The sequence below is a fragment of the Sebastes fasciatus genome, chromosome 19 (genome assembly GCF_043250625.1).
Source record: "Sebastes fasciatus isolate fSebFas1 chromosome 19, fSebFas1.pri, whole genome shotgun sequence".
NCBI classification, from domain to species: domain Eukaryota; kingdom Metazoa; phylum Chordata; class Actinopteri; order Perciformes; family Sebastidae; genus Sebastes; species Sebastes fasciatus.
Window position 1 is genome coordinate 9759829 of NC_133813.1, and position 21094 is coordinate 9780922.

Sequence of the window (21094 nt, forward strand, 5' to 3'; positions counted from 1 at the left end):
AACCTCTTTCTTACCTTTTACTTCATCCAGTCTGTTTGTTATTGTGTGTCTCGCTCTGAGAAGTCTCGTTCTGAAATCTCACGTTGCATCCACATTGTCGAAATCAGCTAAATATTCAGCGATGACATTGAAAATCTTTTAGGTAACGCTAAGCTACGCTTTCTGTACTCCAACACAACATACTCTGACAACATCGGCACTCCTCTCTCACATGACATGATTTCTCTGTAGGGTCCTTTCCATAATGTTATCAGACACTTATAATAACAATCTGAGCCTATCAGTGGAAAAAACGAGCACTTTTAGTGGACGCAAACTGAGGGTACCAGGTTGCCCCAAAGGACTACATTACAGCTCGTTTGGCAGCTGGTGGCTGCAGCATTTTCCCTCAATACGTGATCAGTTTCAAAAAGTGTTGTCCCCATTAGTCACTTAAACACAAAAACATGGGAAAATAGGATCCAGGTTGAAAAATACTGAAGTTAACCTTTAAGTTTCGTATCACTTTAATGTTCAAAAACATTGTATGGAATTTTTTTTTTACATTAGAAACTCCCATAGACGTAAAAAAATTCACTCAAAAAATAACGTTTTCATTTTTAGATTTGTTCTACTACAATAGACAGTATAAAAACCTAAAGGTTATCCTAACTTACTCATAACACTGTTTGGTAGGCAACAGCCTTTTCTGGACTGTTGCTGCCATCAGCCCTGATATCAGTTGCATATTGAGTAAACACACATTTATAAAAAACCTTCAGAGGTCATCCTCAAGTCTTTCTGTCCCTTTTAACCCTAAAATCCACTTCACAAGTATGAGTTTTTTGCAGTAGATAATAGATTTCTGTATTTCTTAACTGTTTTGTCGAACCAATTTTTCTTTTTAGATGTCGCACTGTTTTTACAAATATTCATGAGATTGAATTAAGATAAGATAAGCCTTTATTGATCCCCAAATGGGGGGATTCGGTCGTTGCAGCAGCACAAGGACAGAAATAAATTGATAGATAACAAGAGGTATATTAAACTGGTATAAGAATAGAATAAAAATAGAAAGTCTACAAGAGCACTTATGGCTTTATTTCTCAAGACTGTAACGGTAAACGTTGAAGCATTTTCTTACTGATCACTGTTGTTCTGCTCAGAACTGGAGGCGGTGGATCAGCCTCAGGCTTCAGCTCAGGCCCAGGCAGACGATGGTAAAGAACGCACACAGATTTCCTCACCGGAGTCTGTCAACCTCAACAAACCCCACGAGGCGGCAGTTCCCTCACAGAACAAAGGTGAGCTTAGAAGAAACTACATAACTTGTTAAACTTGTACAAAAAAAATCAGGTCTCATACTGGTCTTAACAACGCCCAACCTGTCTGCATGTCAGTGGTTCTGAGTGGGTGGTACCAACTGAAAAAGTGACATCACTACATCCCCTTTGGAGAGGTCCAATTTGCTATATTTTCCAGCCAACATATGATTTGGGGCATTTAGTCCTTCTGCTGATTTAACTGAAATTGAAGGTAAATGTAGGTAAAGTCAGACTTTGTTTCTTTCCAGCCGCTTCAGAGTCAGCGATAGAAGAGGCCCAGGAGCTCCCGCTCTGCAGCTGCCGCATGGAGACGCCCAAGAGTCGAGAGATTCTCACCCTGGCAGACAGGAAGTGCATGGCCACAGAGAGCGTTGACGGACAGCTGACCCGCTGCCAGGGTGCCATACTGAAACATGAAATGATGCGTCCCTCCAACTCCGTTCAGTTGCTGGTTCTGTGCGAGGACCATCGCAACGGCATGGTGAAGCACCAGTGCTGCCCCGGCTGTGGCTTCTTCTGCAGGGCTGTGAGTACTCACTCACTGTATCAATGTCTTGTATCAATGTCTTGTATCGATGTCACTGTATCGATGTCAGGCCTTCAGCTGCAGTTTGACCACGTCTCCCTGGAATGGATGTGGATTTGCTGGGGGCTACTGTCAAGTGCAGAGCTGCTATATTAATGCTCTGTATTTTGAATTTAGCACCTTTAACCAAAAGTTTCTATGGCTTCATCACCTTTTTTTTTATATTGGGACATTCCTGGGGCTTCAAGTGCTTTGGTTCACATGACTTGACAATAATTGCAGCCACAACATGTTTTTTTTTTTAGAGAAACCAGACTATTCCAGCACATGTAAGGGTGCTTTCTGATTTCCTGTCTACACTCCTCACAGTAATCTGGTTTCTTGTGTAAACATAGTCAGAGAGGATCATTGTGTTTTGCTCTTTCGTTCATGCAGGGGACCTTCATGGAGTGCCAACCAGACCTCAGCATCTCTCACCGTTTCCATCAGGCGTGTGCCTCGGTGCTGAAAGGCCAAAGCTTCTGTCCCCACTGTGGAGAGGAGGCCAGCAAGGCCAAGGAGGTCACCATCGCCAATGCCGACACCACGTCCACCGTGCCCCCCGCGCTCGCACACGGACCTGTCACGCCCGGGGTCCCAGAGGGCCGAGCAGACACCACCACTGGCAGGTAAAGCGCCAAGTGTGGTTTGTTACCTGACGTGATTATTGAATTGTGTTTGATGCTCATGTTCAAGAGAAAATAACTCGGTAGTCTCCTTGAACAGTGTAAAGGCAGCAACTGTTTCTTGTAGTTTCCTCTACAGGAGATTTTAGACAAAATTGAATGTCCTTTTAAAAGCATAGAATAATGAGCCCCAAGCAAAATTCATTCATGCACTGCATACGTTTTTCCCTTTTGTTTTCCAGCTCCTCTCATCTTGCTTTGGGGGGTGAAGTCAGCGGCAGGGCCGACAGCTCTCTGTCCAATCGTTCCTCTCACGGACTCGACACCTATGCTGTTCCTGGGTCATCCAAGACCGTGACACTGCTGGCTGGGACGGCGCCGCCTACAGTCCCTCAAGGACCACCTAGAGAGACTCTAGAGAGCATCCTGGTGGCTCTCGACACAGAGAAGTACGTTCTACCACCAGACTGCCATCTTGATTTATCTGAGAGTTATTTGAGGCAAACATAGAAAACCACTCACATTTTTTTTCCCCTGTGTGTGTTTTGATTAGGCCCAAGAAGCTGCGCTTTCACCCCAAACAACTTTACCTCTCAGCCAAACAGGGAGAGCTCAAGAAGGTCTTGCTCATGTTGGGTATGTTAACCCCACCTGTGCTGTTTCGAAGTGCATCACAAAATCCTGTTCTTCATAAAATCTTCTTTTCATTTTGTGGTTCTTTATATGCATCTAACATTTCTCTTTATCCAAATGCTTTTTAATCAATTTGTTTCCTTCTCCATTTACCTCCCAGTGGACGGCATCGACCCTAACTTTAAGATGGAATCTCAGAACAAGCGCACCCCGCTCCACGCTGCAGCTGAGGGAGGTTTTAAAGACATCTGCCACATGCTTGTACAGGTAAGACTCTTTGTCTTACAGTGGAAACCTCTTATAGTGATCACGTCTGTCCTTGGTCAAATTGTTCACTATAAGCGGATGAATATTATAACCACATTTTTGTTGTTGTGCATCATTTCTCATGCAGATTAACATATTTATTACATGAATACAAAGTAATGAAACGGACCGCTTCGTTATTTACTGGCTCGCTGACAATTCTCCTGCCTTTTCCCTCACCGAGGGTGATGAATGAAATGTATGAAAAGACCCAAAATGAACACTGTAAGCAGACTACTTGATTACAATAAGCGAATGATTTAAACAGCGTTTGTATCTGAATGATTCTGTCCCATCTAATCCATATAAGCGGTTGATCACTGTAACCGTGATCACTATAAGCAGTTTCCACTGTATTGTCTTTCAGTCCTGCCCTGTACCTACTCCTGTGTTACTCTGGTAATTAATAAGGTCGGTTTAAGATCCTTATCTTCATGTTTTAAAATGAAAAAATGCCACTTCAGGCCGGAGCGAACTTGGACATGTGTGACGAAGATCAGCGGACGCCACTGATGGAGGCCTGTGAGAACAACTACATGGAGACGGTCCAGTACCTGCTGAGAGCTGGAGCCAGCGCCACGCACAAGGTAAACCTGCATCTAGTTTCTCAGAGCTTTTCATCAGCCAGCTACAGTGATGAGTAAAATTAGAACGTAATTTGACCTTTTAATTTTTTGGCAGCTGTCACACTGGTGCTTTATCTATATTCTCTTTGTCCAAATAAAAGAAAAACTGCAAAGAACTTATTTGATTCAAGACATTAATGTGTTTTTTCTTTCAAAACAGATTGATTATTGTATCACATGCATGTATATTAGTTATGGACGTTTATCTTGAGACTTGAGAGACTGTCAATAATTGGATTCTCTGCTGCTCTCAGGATGTTGAAGGGTTCACGTGTCTCCACCTAGCGGCCAAGTCTGGCCATTACAACATTGTTGAGCACCTTCTGACAACAGGATTTATCAACATCAACTGTCAGGTTGGTACAACTTCACGTTTTTCTTTCCGTCATTTTCATCCTCTCAGTGATTCCAGGTGTACAGTAGGGCTTTTACGTTAGTTATTGTGTGTGTAGTTTTGATCAAGGATGTCATCTTGCACCAGTCCAATCACGTTCTCCTCTGGCTGATCACATGTCCGTCTGTCTGACCAAACATAGATGCACATGTCTGAATCAGTAGTTAAAGGCGTACAGCTGATTTGTTAAAAATGCCTGAGCAGAGTTCAGTAATTAGTTCTTGACATTTGACCATCGGGCTCAATTTAAAGGGGTCAATAAACTCCTGATTCACCTGCCAATGCATGATGAGCTAAAATACTGACTTAATCATTTTGCTATCAAAGCGATTGTCCTAAGATACATGATGCATGCACTGCCAAGACACTTTGCTCTGAGGAAGGAGCTACAGTTGGACAGAACAGACAAAAATAGCTTCATTTGATTGGAGAGTGGCTCCGAGGAAGCACTTAATGTTTTTCTAAAGTTGCTCAATGAGTATTTAAATGTAAGTGTTCTATATCGACTGTATGCTTCCTTCAAATGCACTCAATGCCAGTAAATTACACATAGACAGCTGTTGGACTTATGCAGAGCTCAGAGAAAGGACTGCACTGCGTCTGATGTGTCTTTGATTGACATGTCTGACCTTGCTGCCATTAGGACAGCTGTGAGGATGTGGATGAACCTTTGTACCAAGTGGGCAACAGTGTTGTTTCTAAATAAGTACAGCTGTCATGTAGGTATGTTTCAGCTTTACTCAGCTGATCAGTTTGGTGAGCTTGAAAGTGTTATTCTCCCCTCAGGATGACGGAGGTTGGACAGCCATGATCTGGGCGACGGAGTATAAGCATGCGGACCAGGTGAAGCTGCTTCTGAACAAAGGAGCCGACATCAGCATCAGGGACAAGGTTGGCTTAGGAGTCCGCTCTGTGTTTCACATGCTTTACAGAAGAACCAAATATTGTTCTGATTGTTGGTGTGTTTTGTTTTCTAGGAAGAGAACATCTGCCTCCACTGGGCAGCGTTCTCAGGCAGCGTGGAGATCGCCGAGCTGCTCCTGAACGCCCGCTTTGACCTGCAGGCTGTCAACATCCACGGAGACTCTCCTCTACACATCGCCGCTCGGGAGAATCGTTTAGAATGTGTCACGTGAGTTACTGCCTCCCAGAAAGAAAAAAACGAATTAGTTGCTTTTTGAACTGTAGTTAAAAACAAGAGTTGTTCAGAAGTGGCTTGTTGTTGATGATCAGAAGAATGTGGTCTCCTCAGGCTTTTCCTCAATCGAGGAGCAGATGTGTTTCTGAAGAACCGCGAGGGAGAAACTCCTCCAGACTGCTGCAGCCACAACTCGAAGGCCTGGGTGGCCCTGCAGGCCAACAGGAGGGAGAGGGACGCCAAGAACACCAGACTCACTCGAGCGGAGGAAAAAGTCCTTCAGAGGTTGAAATTACACTGTGAAAATAGCAGAGTTTTAAAAACGTGTTACTTTGGGGTGGGCATGTGGCATTAGATACAAGTGGAAAGATTGAATACTTACCAGGAAGGGCCAGCTTGAGTAATACATCTATGAGTTCAAGGCTTATTAGATGGCAAAACACACAGCATTTCTTTTGCCACAGCTTCTGCATTAGATTTTCTTCACTCTGAAAACTTTGACAGCCCCTAACTAACGTCTTCTCTGTTTACAGTGACATAGCTCTGGGGCAGGAGAGCATTCCCCTTCCCTGTGTCAACTCTGTCGACAGTGAACCTTACCCAGACGACTACAAGTACATCTCCGAAAACTGCGTCACCTCCCCCATGAACATCGACAGGAACATAACACACTTACAGGTGAGTTAGAAACCAATTCATCAGGTATTTTAAAGGGATAGTTTGGGTGTTTCGAAGTAGGGTTGTATGAGGAACTTATCCATATTCAGTGTATTACTTACAAGAGATGACAGTCGGCACGCCCCTAGCTTGAAGAAACAGACAGGAGTGACCGCACAGAACCAAAGCAATATACTTCTGTGGATGGGGCCGGCAGTAAAACATATTTTAGCTACCTAAAAGAAACGCTCACCTAAAAAAAACAATATCAGTTTAAGTGTACGCTATATTTAGAATATTTTGACTGCTTTACCTTGCCGTGAGACAGCTATACAGTCTCTATAAAGACTGGTGGAACTGAAGCCGTTATCTATGCTCTCGCTAAAACAACCAGACTCCATTGGAAAAAAAACAGTAATTTTACCTCTCAGAAGTTGCCGGTCTACCGCTGCCTCGATCGGTTGGTTTGTTTGTGTTATTGTGTAACTTTGGTTAGTTCAGATTCACCAAAGTCACACAATAGTACAAACAAACTAACCGATCGAGGCAGCGGTAGACCAGCAACCTCCGTGTTCTGCGAGGTAAAATTACAGGTTTTTTCAATGGAGTCTGGTGGTTTTGGCGAGAGCATAGATGAATACAACTGCTTCAGTTCCCCGTAGGAAAGGGCTGTCTGATGGCAAGGTGAAAATATTCTAAATATAGCGTAATTCCTGTCTGCTTCCCCAAGCTGGGGGCATACTGACCATCAGCACCTCATACAACCCCACTTCAAAACACCTGAACTATCCCTTTAAAAGAAACTTTTCTCTGTGATTGGCAGTGTGAAGTGACCAGTATTATTTTCTCTCCTTGTCCATGGCTCACAGTACTGTGTTTGTAAAGAAGACTGTTCGACAAGTATCTGCATGTGTGGTCAACTCAGCCTGCGCTGCTGGTACGACAAGGTAAGAATAGATGTCTACAACCATGAAAAACAGCACCAGACCCAAAGTATGTGAGCAGAGTGTCCACATGCCATGTGTCTTGACAACCATGAAGGATATATACTGTCTGATATTCTTACAGTATAATGTATTATTTGTCGTGTTCAGGGTGGTCGTCTTCTACCTGAATTCTGCCGTGAGGAGCCTCCTCTCATCTTTGAGTGTAACCATGCGTGCTCCTGTTGGAGGACCTGCAAGAACCGCGTAGTGCAAAATGGAATCAGGTATTCAAAAATTCACCTGTGTAAAGTTAAATATCTGCTTCAAAGGGAAATATCAAATTGTAATGTAAAAGACGTTGTGTATCTTCCAGGACCAGGCTTCAGCTCTTCAGGACCAGTAAGAAGGGCTGGGGTGTCCGTGCAGTACAAGACATACCACAGGGGACCTTTGTATGCGAGTAAGTCCCATATACAAATAAAATACTGTTTCTATTTGCACTTTGAGTCACAAACACCACATTACAATGCAGCCACATGTATTTAGTAATCTGGGCACCACACAGAACAGGCAGGCTGTGTCCACTTTCCCCCCCTCCAATCTGAAAAAGCTGCTACTCTCACACATTCAGCGTCTGCATCTCCTGCCAGACGGTAGCAGCTCAGACTGTGAGCGCAGCGTACGAGAGATATACTTATGCTTTTTCACGTTTCAGAAGTGCCGTCGATGTCAATGAGGTGTTTCGCTGAAGTGCCAGTCACTATCCTGCCTAATGCATTGTAGCTATTTTCAACAGCTTTTTTTTTAATCGCAACATTTAACTGCGTGCCATTTCAAAAGGGGAAGGGTTTTATCTTTTCATGTCACTCATGTTCACTATTGCCAGCATTATTTTTTAAAGTTGGTTGAGTCTAGAGCGTGTCGCCGGCATAATTGTGCTTTTTTTCAGCGTTCAATTAATAATTTGACAGTTCATTAAATTTGCATTGAATAAAAAGATAGAAAATGTAACAAATGTAGAAGTAATAATTTATCAACAACGCAATATGACAGACAACAGAGCATCAACAGTTTTGTTTTGTAATGCTCAATTTAAATACATATTTAAATAAATAATTATAAGTCTACAGTTATTCTGGTGGCACACTCCACACTGCAAAAGGATTCAGCTATAAGAAGCCATGTGAAGGATGTGTGTTCACCAATCCCTCATGTTTACCTCACTGTTGGTTTGTGTGCCATTTTTGTTTTCTTAACTTTTTTGTTTGTTTGTGTAGCTGTTCTGAGCCGACTGGTTACCAGTCAAGTTTTGAAGTAAACTCCCAGTTATTACAGAGAAATAAAGACATATCAATTTGTACTGTCTGTATAAAGCATGGAAGCATGTACATCAGAACAGAATTATTAAACTGAATGTGAAAGTAAAATATATTTTTCTAAAGAAAGGTAATACTGACAGTTAGTTTGGGATTTTTCTTTAATTAAAATTTGAGTCATCCACTCACTCATGATCTTTCAGTGTTGAATAATGTGTGTTTGGTTAAAAAAATAACCTTTTGGGTTAAACATTTTAAAAGATTTGAAAACACATGAAAGGTTTCCCAGCAGGGATGTTAAATCTTTGAAGCTCAACATCTCAGAACTGCAGCCTTCCCGACTAAAACCTTATAATTCCACATTCATCAAATGTTGACATGTTGTAAACAGCGTCTGCATTAAAAACGTTTGAGTGACGAGTCTGCAGCTACTGACGGGTCACCTGCTTTTTGAAACAGGTACGTAGGTGAGATCATCTCCGAAGCAGAAGCAGAGATGAGGCAGAATGACACGTACCTGTTCAGCCTTGATGATAAGGTAAAGTACCAGCGTGTTATCAAACTGAAAACATGCTCGAAAATAATTAAAACTTTCCCTCTTATCATGAACATTTCAATCTCTTAACTTTTTACTTTGAGTTTTCTTCCCATGCAGAATTCTCCTTTCAGCTGTACACTTGGAGCTTATTTGTCAGTTTGACTCTTTTCATTTCTTCCCTGCCAGCCACAAGATCTATACTGCGTCGATGCTCGTTTCTATGGAAACATCAGCCGCTTCCTCAATCACATGTGCGAGCCCAACTTGTTTGCCTGTCGAGTGTTCACGACGCACCAGGACCTTCGTTTCCCACACATTGCCTTCTTCGCCAGTGAAAACATCAAGGCTGGAGAGGAGCTTGGGTAAGTTTTTTTTATTCAGTTTAAGACATAACGTCTTTTATACACAACCCTGGAAGTAAGATAAAGGCAAGTTTAACATTGGATGACAGTGCTTTTGTATAATCATTTGCTTTCTCATCCCCCCCCTCTCAGATTTAACTACGGCGACCACTTCTGGGAAGTCAAAAGCAAGCTGTTCAGCTGCGAATGCGGCTCTTCCAAGTGCAAGTACTCGTCAGCGGCCATGGCGTCGCTGCAGGCGGACAGCACACCGGAGGACCAGCAGCAGCCCAGCGCGTCACCTGACACCAGCTCTTCCAACAGTCCCTCCAGTCCTTCCTAAAACCCTCCACACACACACACTAAGCTTCGCTACATGTACACATGACTGATGGACACACCTGCGTAACGCACCAGTCTGAACTTTTATCAATGAACTTGTACTGTATCTCCACTTCTGATTCAAACCATGGACCTTCGTGAGAACCTGTAAAACCGTTGTCATACAGAACCAGATGCACAATCAAATCCTGGAAGAACTTACTGCTCCGTTATTCCACCCAGATGAACAGCAGGGGGCAGCGTCGTCACGCACAGCAAATGTCACAGGGACAATAAAAATCCGTCTTTACTTGTCATACATAATGTCATACATAACTTTACTGGGAAGGAGAACTGCATTTTGTCTATTTTATTTTTTTTCCAATATGATTGGTTGAAATGATCAAATGGCTTTTCTTATCGAGTCATGATCAAGGAACTTTGGGGTCGGGGGATGAGGGTATCGTTGTCTTTTGCAAAGACAACCTCAGCATACAGCTGGGTTTAACTTGTTCGACCTTCGCGGTCATTTATCATGAACCATTCCAGCGAGATTAGCTGATAAATATTGAGCTATGTTGCCACTTCTTTGCATAACTTCATCTTTGTTGCAGCGGTCTTTGAACAGACATGTCCAACATTTGCCACCACAGTTGATTTTGAGTTGACAAATTAACTAAAATGATAGGAAAGTCAAAGACAGGGTGCAAAAAAGTGGACTGTTTTTTTTTTATTTGCTACTCAAGCGAGTATAGATTGAGAGAAAGATGCTGTACCATTCCTCAAAAATGAGGCATTTCTAGTCTGCCCTTTTTATTAAGCATGTTGCCACAGATGTGGAAGAATTGATTAAATTGAATGGCGTTTAAAAAAAACAAAGAAAATGGTGCTGACAAAGGTTTTTACTTTTGTTTTCATTTTTATTACCCACGTGAACATAGTTTGTAAGATAAGAGAACGTTTTACGTTTTTTATGTTTAATTTTAACTCCACTTTTCTAAGCGTAGTTACTGTAGTTAGGCTATTTTTGTTTCATGATTTTGCCGACAGAAGCCAACCCGTCTTTTTAAATGTTGTTAGTAAAGCAGTGACTGTTGTGCAAAGTCTTGAAAGGTATAAATGAAAAAAAAGGTTATAAAAAATGCAATTCATAACGTTCTGTTACATATTTCTGGACCGTGAACCATCCATCTAATTGGTTGTATCTTTTTCAATAAATTTACTACTAATGCATTTATTCTGATATGCTTCACTTGTTGCTGTTTTTTCTTGGAAGACGAGTCTGTTTGCTTCAATGTTACCTAAAAATGTTGTTGCAGAATTTTAATATCGCATTCTCCAGCTCTGTCATTTTGCAGATTTTCTTCAGGTCTGGTGAGAGATTGCTTTTTTAGCTCCTTATCTTGTCAACCACAAACACGTTACTGAAAGATCTTCAAACTGGAGCCTGCAGTCAGTTTGACCCTGCACGAACCGAGCAGCAGCTCAGTTTTGACAGACGGGCCCAGGGCCCGGCGCTGAAATGTTGGAGCAGCTGTGGCATCCGAGCTGCCGACACTTCCCACACTCTGTTTGCTTTAATGAGTTGAGATTTCAAAGCTTCATGTTGGTGCCATGATTTTAGAGAGCTGGCGACGAGCTAATTTCGAACTGACGAAAGCTACGACTAAACAGTGGTGGAAGTAGTAGTAATAAATACCATGATAGAAATACTACATTACAGGTAAAATCACAGATTCAGAATTCTGTTTCAATCCAAAACTACACAAGCTTTATGACTAAATTAATATTTTTTTAGAACAGTTTATTTACAGAGCTCTTTGATTGACGTCATCACTCTTCAGTTGCAACTGTTAAGGTGGAACATTTTGACTTGTCATTAGTAGGAGAAACACAGGTGTTACTAATAACACTAATGATGGCTCTGTTCTATTCAAGTGTTCAGTGGCCCAAATGTCCCCCTAAGGCCTTAAGCCCTGAACCCTCAGGGACCTGACTGACATCATCTGGTAAATGGTTGAGTGTGAGAGGCTGCAAAGGGCTTTAAATGGTATAAACAATCCCAACGTCCACACTCACAGACTTTGAGGCGCGTTCCCGCTGAGTCTGTGAGTGTTTATGGCTGTCCCACTGTCAAATTATCAAGTGCTTGAGTGCTCTCTCGCTGACATTTTTAGCCCTTTATGAACACTTTCTGTAAGTCTGCATTTCTGCAGACTTTGCCTAAGGGAGTTACCCACAATTCACAGCGTTGTGACGTTAAACATAGGGTTGCCAAGGTTACCAGGTGAAGAAAAAAACAATAAACAAGGAGGACGGCACATGTTCAGCCAAGCATATTTATATTTACACAGAAACATTAACATTATGGATTTAAGATGGTACATAAAATCACATGAAATCAGAGTTATGCAGCCTTATACTATACATACACACCCGGTTTATTCATCAACCATTTCTCTTAATTTTGCTTGATGAAGTTTGACAAAAACAAGTAAACAGATTTTTTTTGACAGGTAGTTGGAAAGCCTGGAAGACGTTCAAATAGGCAGTAAAAAAAAAACATAAAATAAAAACCCACAATTTGCGTTGTCAAGGTAACGTGATATGTCGACGCAAAGTGCTGTCCCATTCATATTTATACCATTTCAAGCCCCTTGCAGCCTTTCACAGTCAGCCATTTACCAGTTGACGTCAGTCAAGTCCCTGAGGGTTCAGGGCATAAAGCCTTAGGGATTGGGACTAAGAATGGGAAAGCACTTTGCAGCCACATATATATCACGTTACCTTGACAATCTGTCCAGGATACGACACCCTCTGTCCTTTACAGTACGACCCTCTCATCGGATAAGGAAAAACTTAACCCAAAACATTTTTTTGAACAGGGAAAAAAATGGAAGAAACCTCAGGAAGAGCAACAGAGGAGGGATCCCTCTTCCAGGACGGACAGACGTTTAATAGATGTTGTGTGTACAGAGTAACAACATAATGAAAATACAACATAGACAATTCATATGACAAAATAAGAATGATAGATACAATGTGAAACATATATGAAGAGATGGATCCAGGAGATGTCAAGCAGCTTCCAGGCGTCGCCAAACAAATAGAGCCTGAGCAACACAACCTCCTCTCCACGCCAAACAAATAGAGCATGAGCAACAAGACCTCTTGTCTCTCTCTAGGTTCCTCTCCGTGGAACCTAGAGAGAGGACAAGCTTTTTGTTTTTAGTTCACAGTTGTTGTTTTGGTAATGTAAATGTATGTTTCCCATGCCAATAAGCCCCTTTGGACTGTGTAAATTTAGATATGCCTGACTGTAATGTCTTAGCATGTTACCACTTGCTACTTAGCAGCATTAAGTACAGCTTTGGTTGATGGGAATGTCATTAGTTTTTCAGGTATTTGGTCATAAATTGAATTGAATTTTTGTACCAATCCATCCGGTTTTTGTTTGATATTTCAGTCTAGACCAAAGTGAAGTCGCTCCTGACATCCCTAGAACCAGGTTGCAGTTTTATCAAGCTAAATAAAGCTGTTTCAGAGTGCCTGAAAAGCTGAAATATATCACAGTCTTAAAATTGTAATCTGCAAAGCCACTAGTATGTACAGATGTTGGAAAAAAATGTACAACCGAGAGGTAAAAGGTACAATATTTTCATCTGAGGCTGAGGAAGAGAAAGTCTCTCAAAATGTAACTATTAAAGTAAAGTACAATGCTTTCACATTGTACTTTAGTACAGTACCTGAGTAAATATACTTAGTTCCTTTTCACCTCTGCAACTAAACTCAATCAAGGAAGAAAGTTGTAAAAACATGAAGCTAATCAGCTGCTGTAGTAACAAACTCTCAGTGGATTTGGATTCAAAATATCCCCCTTTTTCATCAATGTGAAAGAAAGCCCATGCAGGAAGTGAGTAACTGTAACATCTGCAGGCCTTTTTAGGTCTCATAAACTGGCCGATGATTGCTCCCTTCCTGGTTACCAGGGCGGACGGCGAAAAAACAGAGCCGATAATTGAATCAGAGAAATTTCTCCTTGAGCATTGAAAACGGTTGGTCTGATAACGAGGTTCTTAACTGGCAGGACAGGAAGCAGCCTTTCCGCATTCCAAGGTGGGAGAAACTTTTTTGTGGTCTTTGGTGCCCCGGCCCCGGAGACCTCCTGCAGGAAGACATAACATGAACTGTGTGAGGGTCGAATAGTTTTAGCTTTATTTCACTGTTCAGTTGGATTTATCTCAGTAACCCTGGAGAGACATTATGAAGAGAACACTTCCTTTCAACTCCAGATGGGCAGAGAGACGATCTACTGTGGTTTATGGTACGTTCGTTCTGGATCTTACCACCTCTGCTTGCATTTGTGTACATTTCTTTATTGTATTAACAAACATTAACAGGGTAGAATTCATGTGAATTACTGCGTAGTAGAGGTGGAAATTATAAATTCAACTTCAGAGGTTCCTTGTTGCAATGCCATCACATCACTGTTTAAACACCCATCAGTATGGGGCTGTGTACTGGGCTGTGCATATAGTCTATTATTTGACAGGCCTGAGGGATCTATTTGGGGAAATTAGCAGTAAAAGTTAATTGCGATTATCAAGAGCGATTATGGCAAAAATAAATGACTGCAAAGCCTTTTTTCAGAGCAGACAATTTGACTTGTCATAGCAGGAAAATAACATGAACGATGGCTCTGCTCTATTCAAGTGTCCCAGGACCCTGAAACTATAGGGTGACCAAGAAACCGAGAAAAAAGGGCCTATTGTGGCTTGGCCCATTGCCTGAAGCTAAGAAGAGCCAATCCTTAAATGCATAGGCTATTGTATTTGGACAAGCCACACAGAGAGTATAGTGAGATAAGATTTATGCTTTATTGGAAGCACTTTAAAACAATGTCATTTTAGAGAGAAAAACTTAAACTCAAGGACAACCTGATTAGTCCCCACCTGAAACACAAATCATCTTTATGTAGTGTTTTGGGTATCAAACCAAAGAACGTATATTGCTAAGAAGTGAAAGTCAATTGTTCGTTCCATTGCAACATCAGCGCCCAGCAGCAGAGCTACGCTTCCGCCATTTTCGAGTGAAAGCGACTTCCGGACGCTAGTAAAACATCCGTCTAGAACAGGGGTCAGCAACCTTTACTATCAAAAGAGCCATTTTAGGGAAAAAATAAATTGATCATCAAAACATTTGATCATTGTGATGAAGGTAACACAGTTTATAGTCTAAGTATATAGTATATAAGTCTAATGCAGTGAGGGCCAAAATGCAAATGTATGACGGAGTATTAGGGCCACATTGAGGGAAAAAACATCTGATATTTACAGAATAAAGTCATAATTTTACGAATTTTTATTGTCGTAATATTACGTGAATAAAGTCACAACTTTATAAAAAAAAAAAAGTCGTAATATTATGAGAATAAAGTCACAACTTTACAAGAAAAAGTCGTAATGTTACGAGAATAAAGTCATAACTTTACGAGAAAAAAGTTGTAACATTACGAGAATAAAGTCATAACTTTACGAGAAAAAAGTCGTAATATTACAAGAATAAAGTCAGAACTTTACGAGAAAAAAAGTCGTAATATTACGAGAATAATTTCACAACCTTACGAGAAAAAGGACGTAATATTACGAGAATAAAGTCATAACTTTATGAGAAAAAAAGTCATAATATTACGAGAATAAAGTCATAACTTTACAAGAAAAAAGAAAATAATACATAAAATTACTTTATAATATTAAAATTCTCAGATTTCTTTTTTTCCCTCAATTTGGCCCTAATACTCGGTCGTACCGTCGTACAATAAACCTACAACAATGATAAATAAAAATGAAAATGTAAACAAAAAACAGTTATTCATTTCCATTTTATAAATCCACAGGGAGCCTCTGGCGAGGAGCTAAAAAGCCACATGTGGCTCCGGAGCCACAGGTTGCTGACCCCTGGCCTAGAAAGTGCCGTACAAAAGTAAAATATTAATATATAATATATAATATATTAAAAAATATATTTCTATTCTATTGTCATATTCTACCAAAATGGCCTGTGTTGAACAATAAAATATTATAAAGTAGTATAATGGCAGCAGCAGCTGAACAAACAACCAAACAAACAAACAACAACACCAGAGTTTCCTCTCTATGTTTCTATACTCTTTGGTCACGCCATTCGAGATCGATGCAACTCTCGCGAGAGTTTCCCAAATCACGACCGTGGTTTAAACAGGCAGCTCGCTAATTGGCAGCACAGCAATTAGCGTTAGCAATTAGGCTACAATAGATTTAAACTTCAGTTTAACCAGAAAAAAAGCAATTCAACGTGTTAACTATGCTCCAGATACATGTTGCTTGCAGCAGGTAAGTTAGCTGAGTGTCTTTGGGAACCAGAATGCCTCTAAAAACGGTGACAAGATGTGTATTTGGATGTAACTAGTTACTGAGTTTAGTTACTTTTTTAGAACTAGCTAACGTTACTTTGTTTTGAGACGTATGCTTCCTTCCTGATTCAGAGTATTAGGGCCACAATGAGGTAAAAAATAAATCAGATTTAGAGAATAAAGTCATAATATTATAAGGTTATTTTCTTTTTTTCTCGTAAAGTTCTGACTTTATTCTCGTAATATTACGACTTTTTTTCTCGTAAAGTTATGACTTTATTCTCGTAATATTACGACTTTTTTTCTCGTAAAGTTATGACTTTATTCTCGTAATATTACGACTTTTTTTCTCGTAAAGTTACTTTATTCTCGTAATATTACGACTTTATTCTGGCAAACTTCTGACTTTTCACGTAATATTACGACTTTTTTTCTCGTAAAGTTGTTACTTTATTCTCGTAATATTCCGACTTTTTGTTGTAAAGTTCTGACTTTATTCTTGTAATATTACGACTTTATTCTGGCAAACTTCTGACTTTTTTCTCGTAATATTACGACTGTTTCTCGTAAAGTTGTTACTTTATTCTCGTAATATTACGACTTTTTTTCTCGAAAAGTTACTTTATTCTCGTAATATTACGACTTTATTCTGGCAAACTTCTGACTTTTCACGTAATATTACGACTTTTTTTCTCGTAAAGTTGTTACTTTATTCTCGTAATATTACGACTTTTTGTTGTAAAGTTCTGACTTTATTCTTGTAATATTACGACTTTATTCTGGCAAACTTCTGACTTTTTTCTCGTAATATTACGACTGTTTCTCGTAAAGTTGTTACTTTATTCTCGTAACATTACAACTTTTTTTCTCATAAAGTTATGACTTTATTCTCGTAACATTACGACTTTTTTTCTCATAAAGTTATGGATTTATCCTCGTAATATTACGACTTTTTTTATCGTAAAGCTGTGACTTTATTCTTGTAATATTACGACTTTTTTTCTCGTAAAGTTATGACTTTATTCTCGTAATATTACAACTTTTTTTCTCGTAAAGTTATGACTTTATTCTCGTAATATTACAACTTTTTTTCTTGTAAAGTTATGACTTTATTCTCGTAATATTACAACTTTTTTTCTTGTAAAGTTATGACTTTATTTATGCTTCCTTCCTAAAGTTTTTTTTTCATTTCCTTCAACAACCAGCGGTGCGTTCAGCCACATTGGGCTCCTGGAGGATGCTCACCCAGGGTGCAGAGTACGAGGATACCTGGGCTCCGTCACCTGACAGGAAGGGCCGTCCCGTTCAGCAGCTGCGTGTAGAGGAGGACCTGGGGCCCGTGGAGGGTGCAGACACCTGCGCTGGAGACCCGGAGGCGGAGGGACCGTCATGGAGAGGGAGAGACACCGACACCAACGTGCAGAAGTATGACACAGTTTTACACCTGGACGGGCTGAGCAGAGCGGGAAGGAGAGACGGTGTGCGTCAGGTCGTCAGGAAGCACGAGATCCTGCACAGCACGCCATGGGCCCGCGGGTGAGTCATAGATGTACAAACCTTACTAAATATTAACAAGTAAAACTGCTGCATTTAAACTCCCTTTAGGAAAAAGAAACAGGTAAAATGTACACATAGATACTGAAAGGGGCTGGTAAGATTTAAGAATAAGATTCATCATCATCACTGGATGAGGCCCCTATTAACCCCTTTCCTTCCTCTCTCTTTGCAATGTGTACAGTGTTCCTGCTGAAATACTTCATGGACATGCATTTATATATATATATATATATAGCGCTTTTACAGGGTAACAGCTGTGATACACGACTATTAAAAAAGTGAATATACATATATACATGCAAGGTGCCAACCTGCCCATCAGGATCTAATTTAAATATTCATTCACATTCTGATGGCAAGGATCGGGAGCAATCTGGAGCTCAGTCCATCCTTCCAAAGGACACTTCGACATGCGGGCTAGAGCACTTGGGGATCGAACCGCCTTTCTTTCGATTGGTGGACAACCCGCTCTACCTCTGAGCCACAGACGTCCCAAACATTATAAACATACATTGCCCCATATTTGCTGTGTGATAATTTGATTTAACACAATAATTCAGGAACATATGAGCACAAAACTGAAAGGCAATTACACATTTTGACACAGGGAACCTCTTCAAGACAGGGCCTCAAGATAAGTTAATAAACCACCTAAGGGTCCTTGTCCTGTTAGGAAAGTAAAGAAAATTAGAAACCACAATTATCCAGTATATTGTGCTTTATATTCCCAAACACATTTTCAATTAAAGAAGGCCTATTATGCTCATTTTCAGGTACATACTGTACTTGTATTTTGGGTTTTCTACTAGAACATGTTGACATGCTTTGATGTTCAAAAAACACTTTGCTTTTCTCATACCAGCTGTGCTGCAGCACCTCTTTTCACCCGCTGTCTGAAACGCATAGAGGCTATGCATTATTATGCAAATGTCTTATTTGGTGACATCACCACGTTACGAAAGAAAAGGCAAGACTTTTAAGCGAAGCATCTCAGGCAGTTCAGGAGCAGTGTTTCTGTGGGGGAGAGTAACTCCCTTTGGCGTGGACTTTGGGTTTAGTAACTTTGCAGACCATTTACATGCACACAAAAAACGATATGACACACTAAAGGAAAGTGAAAAAGCATAATACGTCCTCTTTAAATTTGTTGACAGTGACAAAGTGAGCCCAGAGCTTTTGGGGGCCCATGGGGAAGTCACCCTTCTTTGTGTTGGTGTATACTGTTTACAAAAGAATCATATAACCAAACTCCAGTTCTCTGGATATTTTTCATTAGGGATTTTATTTCAAAGAGAACATTGCTATTTCAGTTTCTTCAGCAATATCAGCACACGATTGGATAGGTAATACAGTGACTCTTTCATAATCTTTTTGCAGTACATTAGCTGAACCACTAGATGGCTTCTCGGCCGTGTCTAGAGCATTTGTGTTAATGACTTGGCTGCAGATGATGTTAACAGAGAGCTAAATTTGATTTTATTAACAAGAGCAAAACAGCACAGGACTGGATCTATTTATAAATGGCCTAGTCTGGTGTGTAGTTGGTTAATAGGATTGAACATAGGCCAAACAACAAATGCTTTAAATTAAAGGTATAAGCAAAGCCTGAAGTTAAAAAGGTTGGTCAGATATTTTGTTTAGGAGTGTTTAATAGTCACAAACACTTCACACACGTTCATGAAAAAATTACGTCATGTGGTTTTACCCCAAATTGAAAATTGAAAGGGCAACACCTTCTGTTTCAAAATGACAGGACAGTATCAGAGCTTACACTATCTGGTCAAAAGTATGTGGACACCACTTCCCACATAACTTTCATGTACCTGTATGGATTGTGTGTCCACGTACTTTTGAACATATAGTTTATGTTGATTGAATGCCAAAAAAACAGAAAGTAGCCTTTTATCTGCGAATTGTTTATCTATAAAACAGCACAATACAACATGATGTGAGTCTCTAAATATTAACAGGTGGTGAGTCACAACTAGATGAATTTCAAGTTGCAGTTACCTAACCTGCCTTAAGGACACTGGTTTCAGACTATTTTTATATTCTCACTCTTGGAAAAATAGGCTTTAAGCCTAAAATGAAACATTTTGATGTTGCATTTAAATTCCTTTTCTAAATATAATCTGAAAAGCACAACCAACATCTCCGGTAAACGCCACGCACAAAACCTTCTCAACGGTAATCAATGTTTGTCTCAACAGGCTATTACCTAAATTCAAACAAATGCGGCTTGTTTATTTCCTTTGATAAAGAACTAACTACTGACATATACAGAAATAGAATAGTCCATCAACACATACACACATATAACACTGACAGTATAGTCTTAAGTAATAAAATACAATACACAAAAATTAAGTAGACGAGTAACAAATTGCTTGCTCCTGTATTTACAGTCACCATCATATGCAGTGATACTGTGTCACAGAACACTTTCAATGAGAGAGCTATAGACTAAGTCAGTTACGAAGATACATATGTTGCATATGTTTCTTTAAACACAATCAACATTCACAGAGAATCAGAGTTTATTTTTATATTCCCAAATACTTAAAGTTATCTACAAAGTCCTGTTTGGAGCAGACGATCAGCTCCAGTGCACTTTGCTGACACCAAGCCTGTAAAGCGGCCACATGGTTCATGCCAACAAAGGTCATAATAACATCTGCATATTTGTATAAACCACAGTTTTTGTCTTGTGTCATAATCTCAGTAGATATAATTACAGAGGAGATAAAACAACTCTGAGGAGCTTCTGTGCTAATTATGAGTTTCTCAGACACACACTGCTTTGCAGAGCTTCTGTTGGAAAGCACTTGCTATGTAGTCAATAATAACCCCAGCATGCTGTCTGGGGTCCTGAGGAGCCCTGACATCTTTAACAACTCAAAAAACATACTAAAAATATTTTTTATCACTTTGATACTTAATGTCCTTAGGTTATATTAAACAGTTTGTACTCAGATATTACTGATGTCAAATATTTATATTCTAGATTATAATATACACTGTGAAGAATAAATTACATTATATGTAAAAACATATTGGCTTTTGAATGAGATCACTTTATTTTAGAGTACAATAGTATTTATAAAGTAATTACGAGTGCATCATAGTTAATTAAAAGATAGGATTTATGTGATAAGTTTAGTAATTAACTAATGTTTACTAGTTATTATTTACATGTAACTTTATTGAACAACATTAGCGGTAAATATATCAAATACCAAACATTTACTATAATATATATATATATATATATATATATATATATATATATATTCACTGGGAAGTTATGCATTAATTACTGGTAGAAAAAGAAGTTACTTAGAATGACTAATTTAAAATGTTACATAAAAAAATACAGTAGTGGCCAAGTATTTATTAGGTAATAGGGTAATAAGGTAATTCCCTATTGTTTACTATATCTAGACGTATGTTATGCA

General features: G+C 39.8%; 2 protein-coding genes across 11 annotated transcripts in view; both read left to right on the forward strand.

Annotated features, from left to right (window-relative positions):
* The window catches only part of ehmt1b (euchromatic histone-lysine N-methyltransferase 1b), a 29351-nt gene extending 18427 nt beyond the window's left edge, over positions 1 to 10924 (forward strand). For all 5 annotated transcript variants that reach the window (XM_074618806.1, XM_074618808.1, XM_074618803.1 and 2 more), the window contains 18 exons: positions 1146 to 1283; positions 1553 to 1830; positions 2266 to 2498; positions 2738 to 2944; positions 3049 to 3131; positions 3289 to 3395; positions 3899 to 4021; positions 4315 to 4416; positions 5241 to 5345; positions 5432 to 5586; positions 5707 to 5877; positions 6126 to 6270; positions 7119 to 7196; positions 7344 to 7459; positions 7549 to 7635; positions 8951 to 9029; positions 9216 to 9391; positions 9524 to 10924. In XM_074618806.1, coding sequence (XP_074474907.1) covers positions 1146 to 1283; positions 1553 to 1830; positions 2266 to 2498; positions 2738 to 2944; positions 3049 to 3131; positions 3289 to 3395; positions 3899 to 4021; positions 4315 to 4416; positions 5241 to 5345; positions 5432 to 5586; positions 5707 to 5877; positions 6126 to 6270; positions 7119 to 7196; positions 7344 to 7459; positions 7549 to 7635; positions 8951 to 9029; positions 9216 to 9391; positions 9524 to 9713 — 2573 coding nt within the window. In that variant the 3' untranslated portion in view covers positions 9714 to 10924. The remainder of the gene's footprint in view (positions 1 to 1145; positions 1284 to 1552; positions 1831 to 2265; positions 2499 to 2737; positions 2945 to 3048; positions 3132 to 3288; positions 3396 to 3898; positions 4022 to 4314; positions 4417 to 5240; positions 5346 to 5431; positions 5587 to 5706; positions 5878 to 6125; positions 6271 to 7118; positions 7197 to 7343; positions 7460 to 7548; positions 7636 to 8950; positions 9030 to 9215; positions 9392 to 9523) is intronic.
* A 6371-nt stretch (positions 10925 to 17295) lies between these two features.
* cacna1bb (calcium channel, voltage-dependent, N type, alpha 1B subunit, b) overlaps positions 17296 to 21094 on the forward strand; it is a 160946-nt gene continuing 157147 nt past the window's right edge. For 5 of the 6 annotated variants that reach the window (XM_074617974.1, XM_074617975.1, XM_074617976.1 and 2 more), the window contains exon 1: positions 17300 to 17618. In XM_074617974.1, coding sequence (XP_074474075.1) covers positions 17320 to 17618 — 299 coding nt within the window. In that variant the 5' untranslated portion in view covers positions 17300 to 17319. Of the gene's footprint in view, positions 17619 to 21094 lie in introns of all 6 variants that reach the window. The other variant, XM_074617978.1, reaches the window with a different exon arrangement.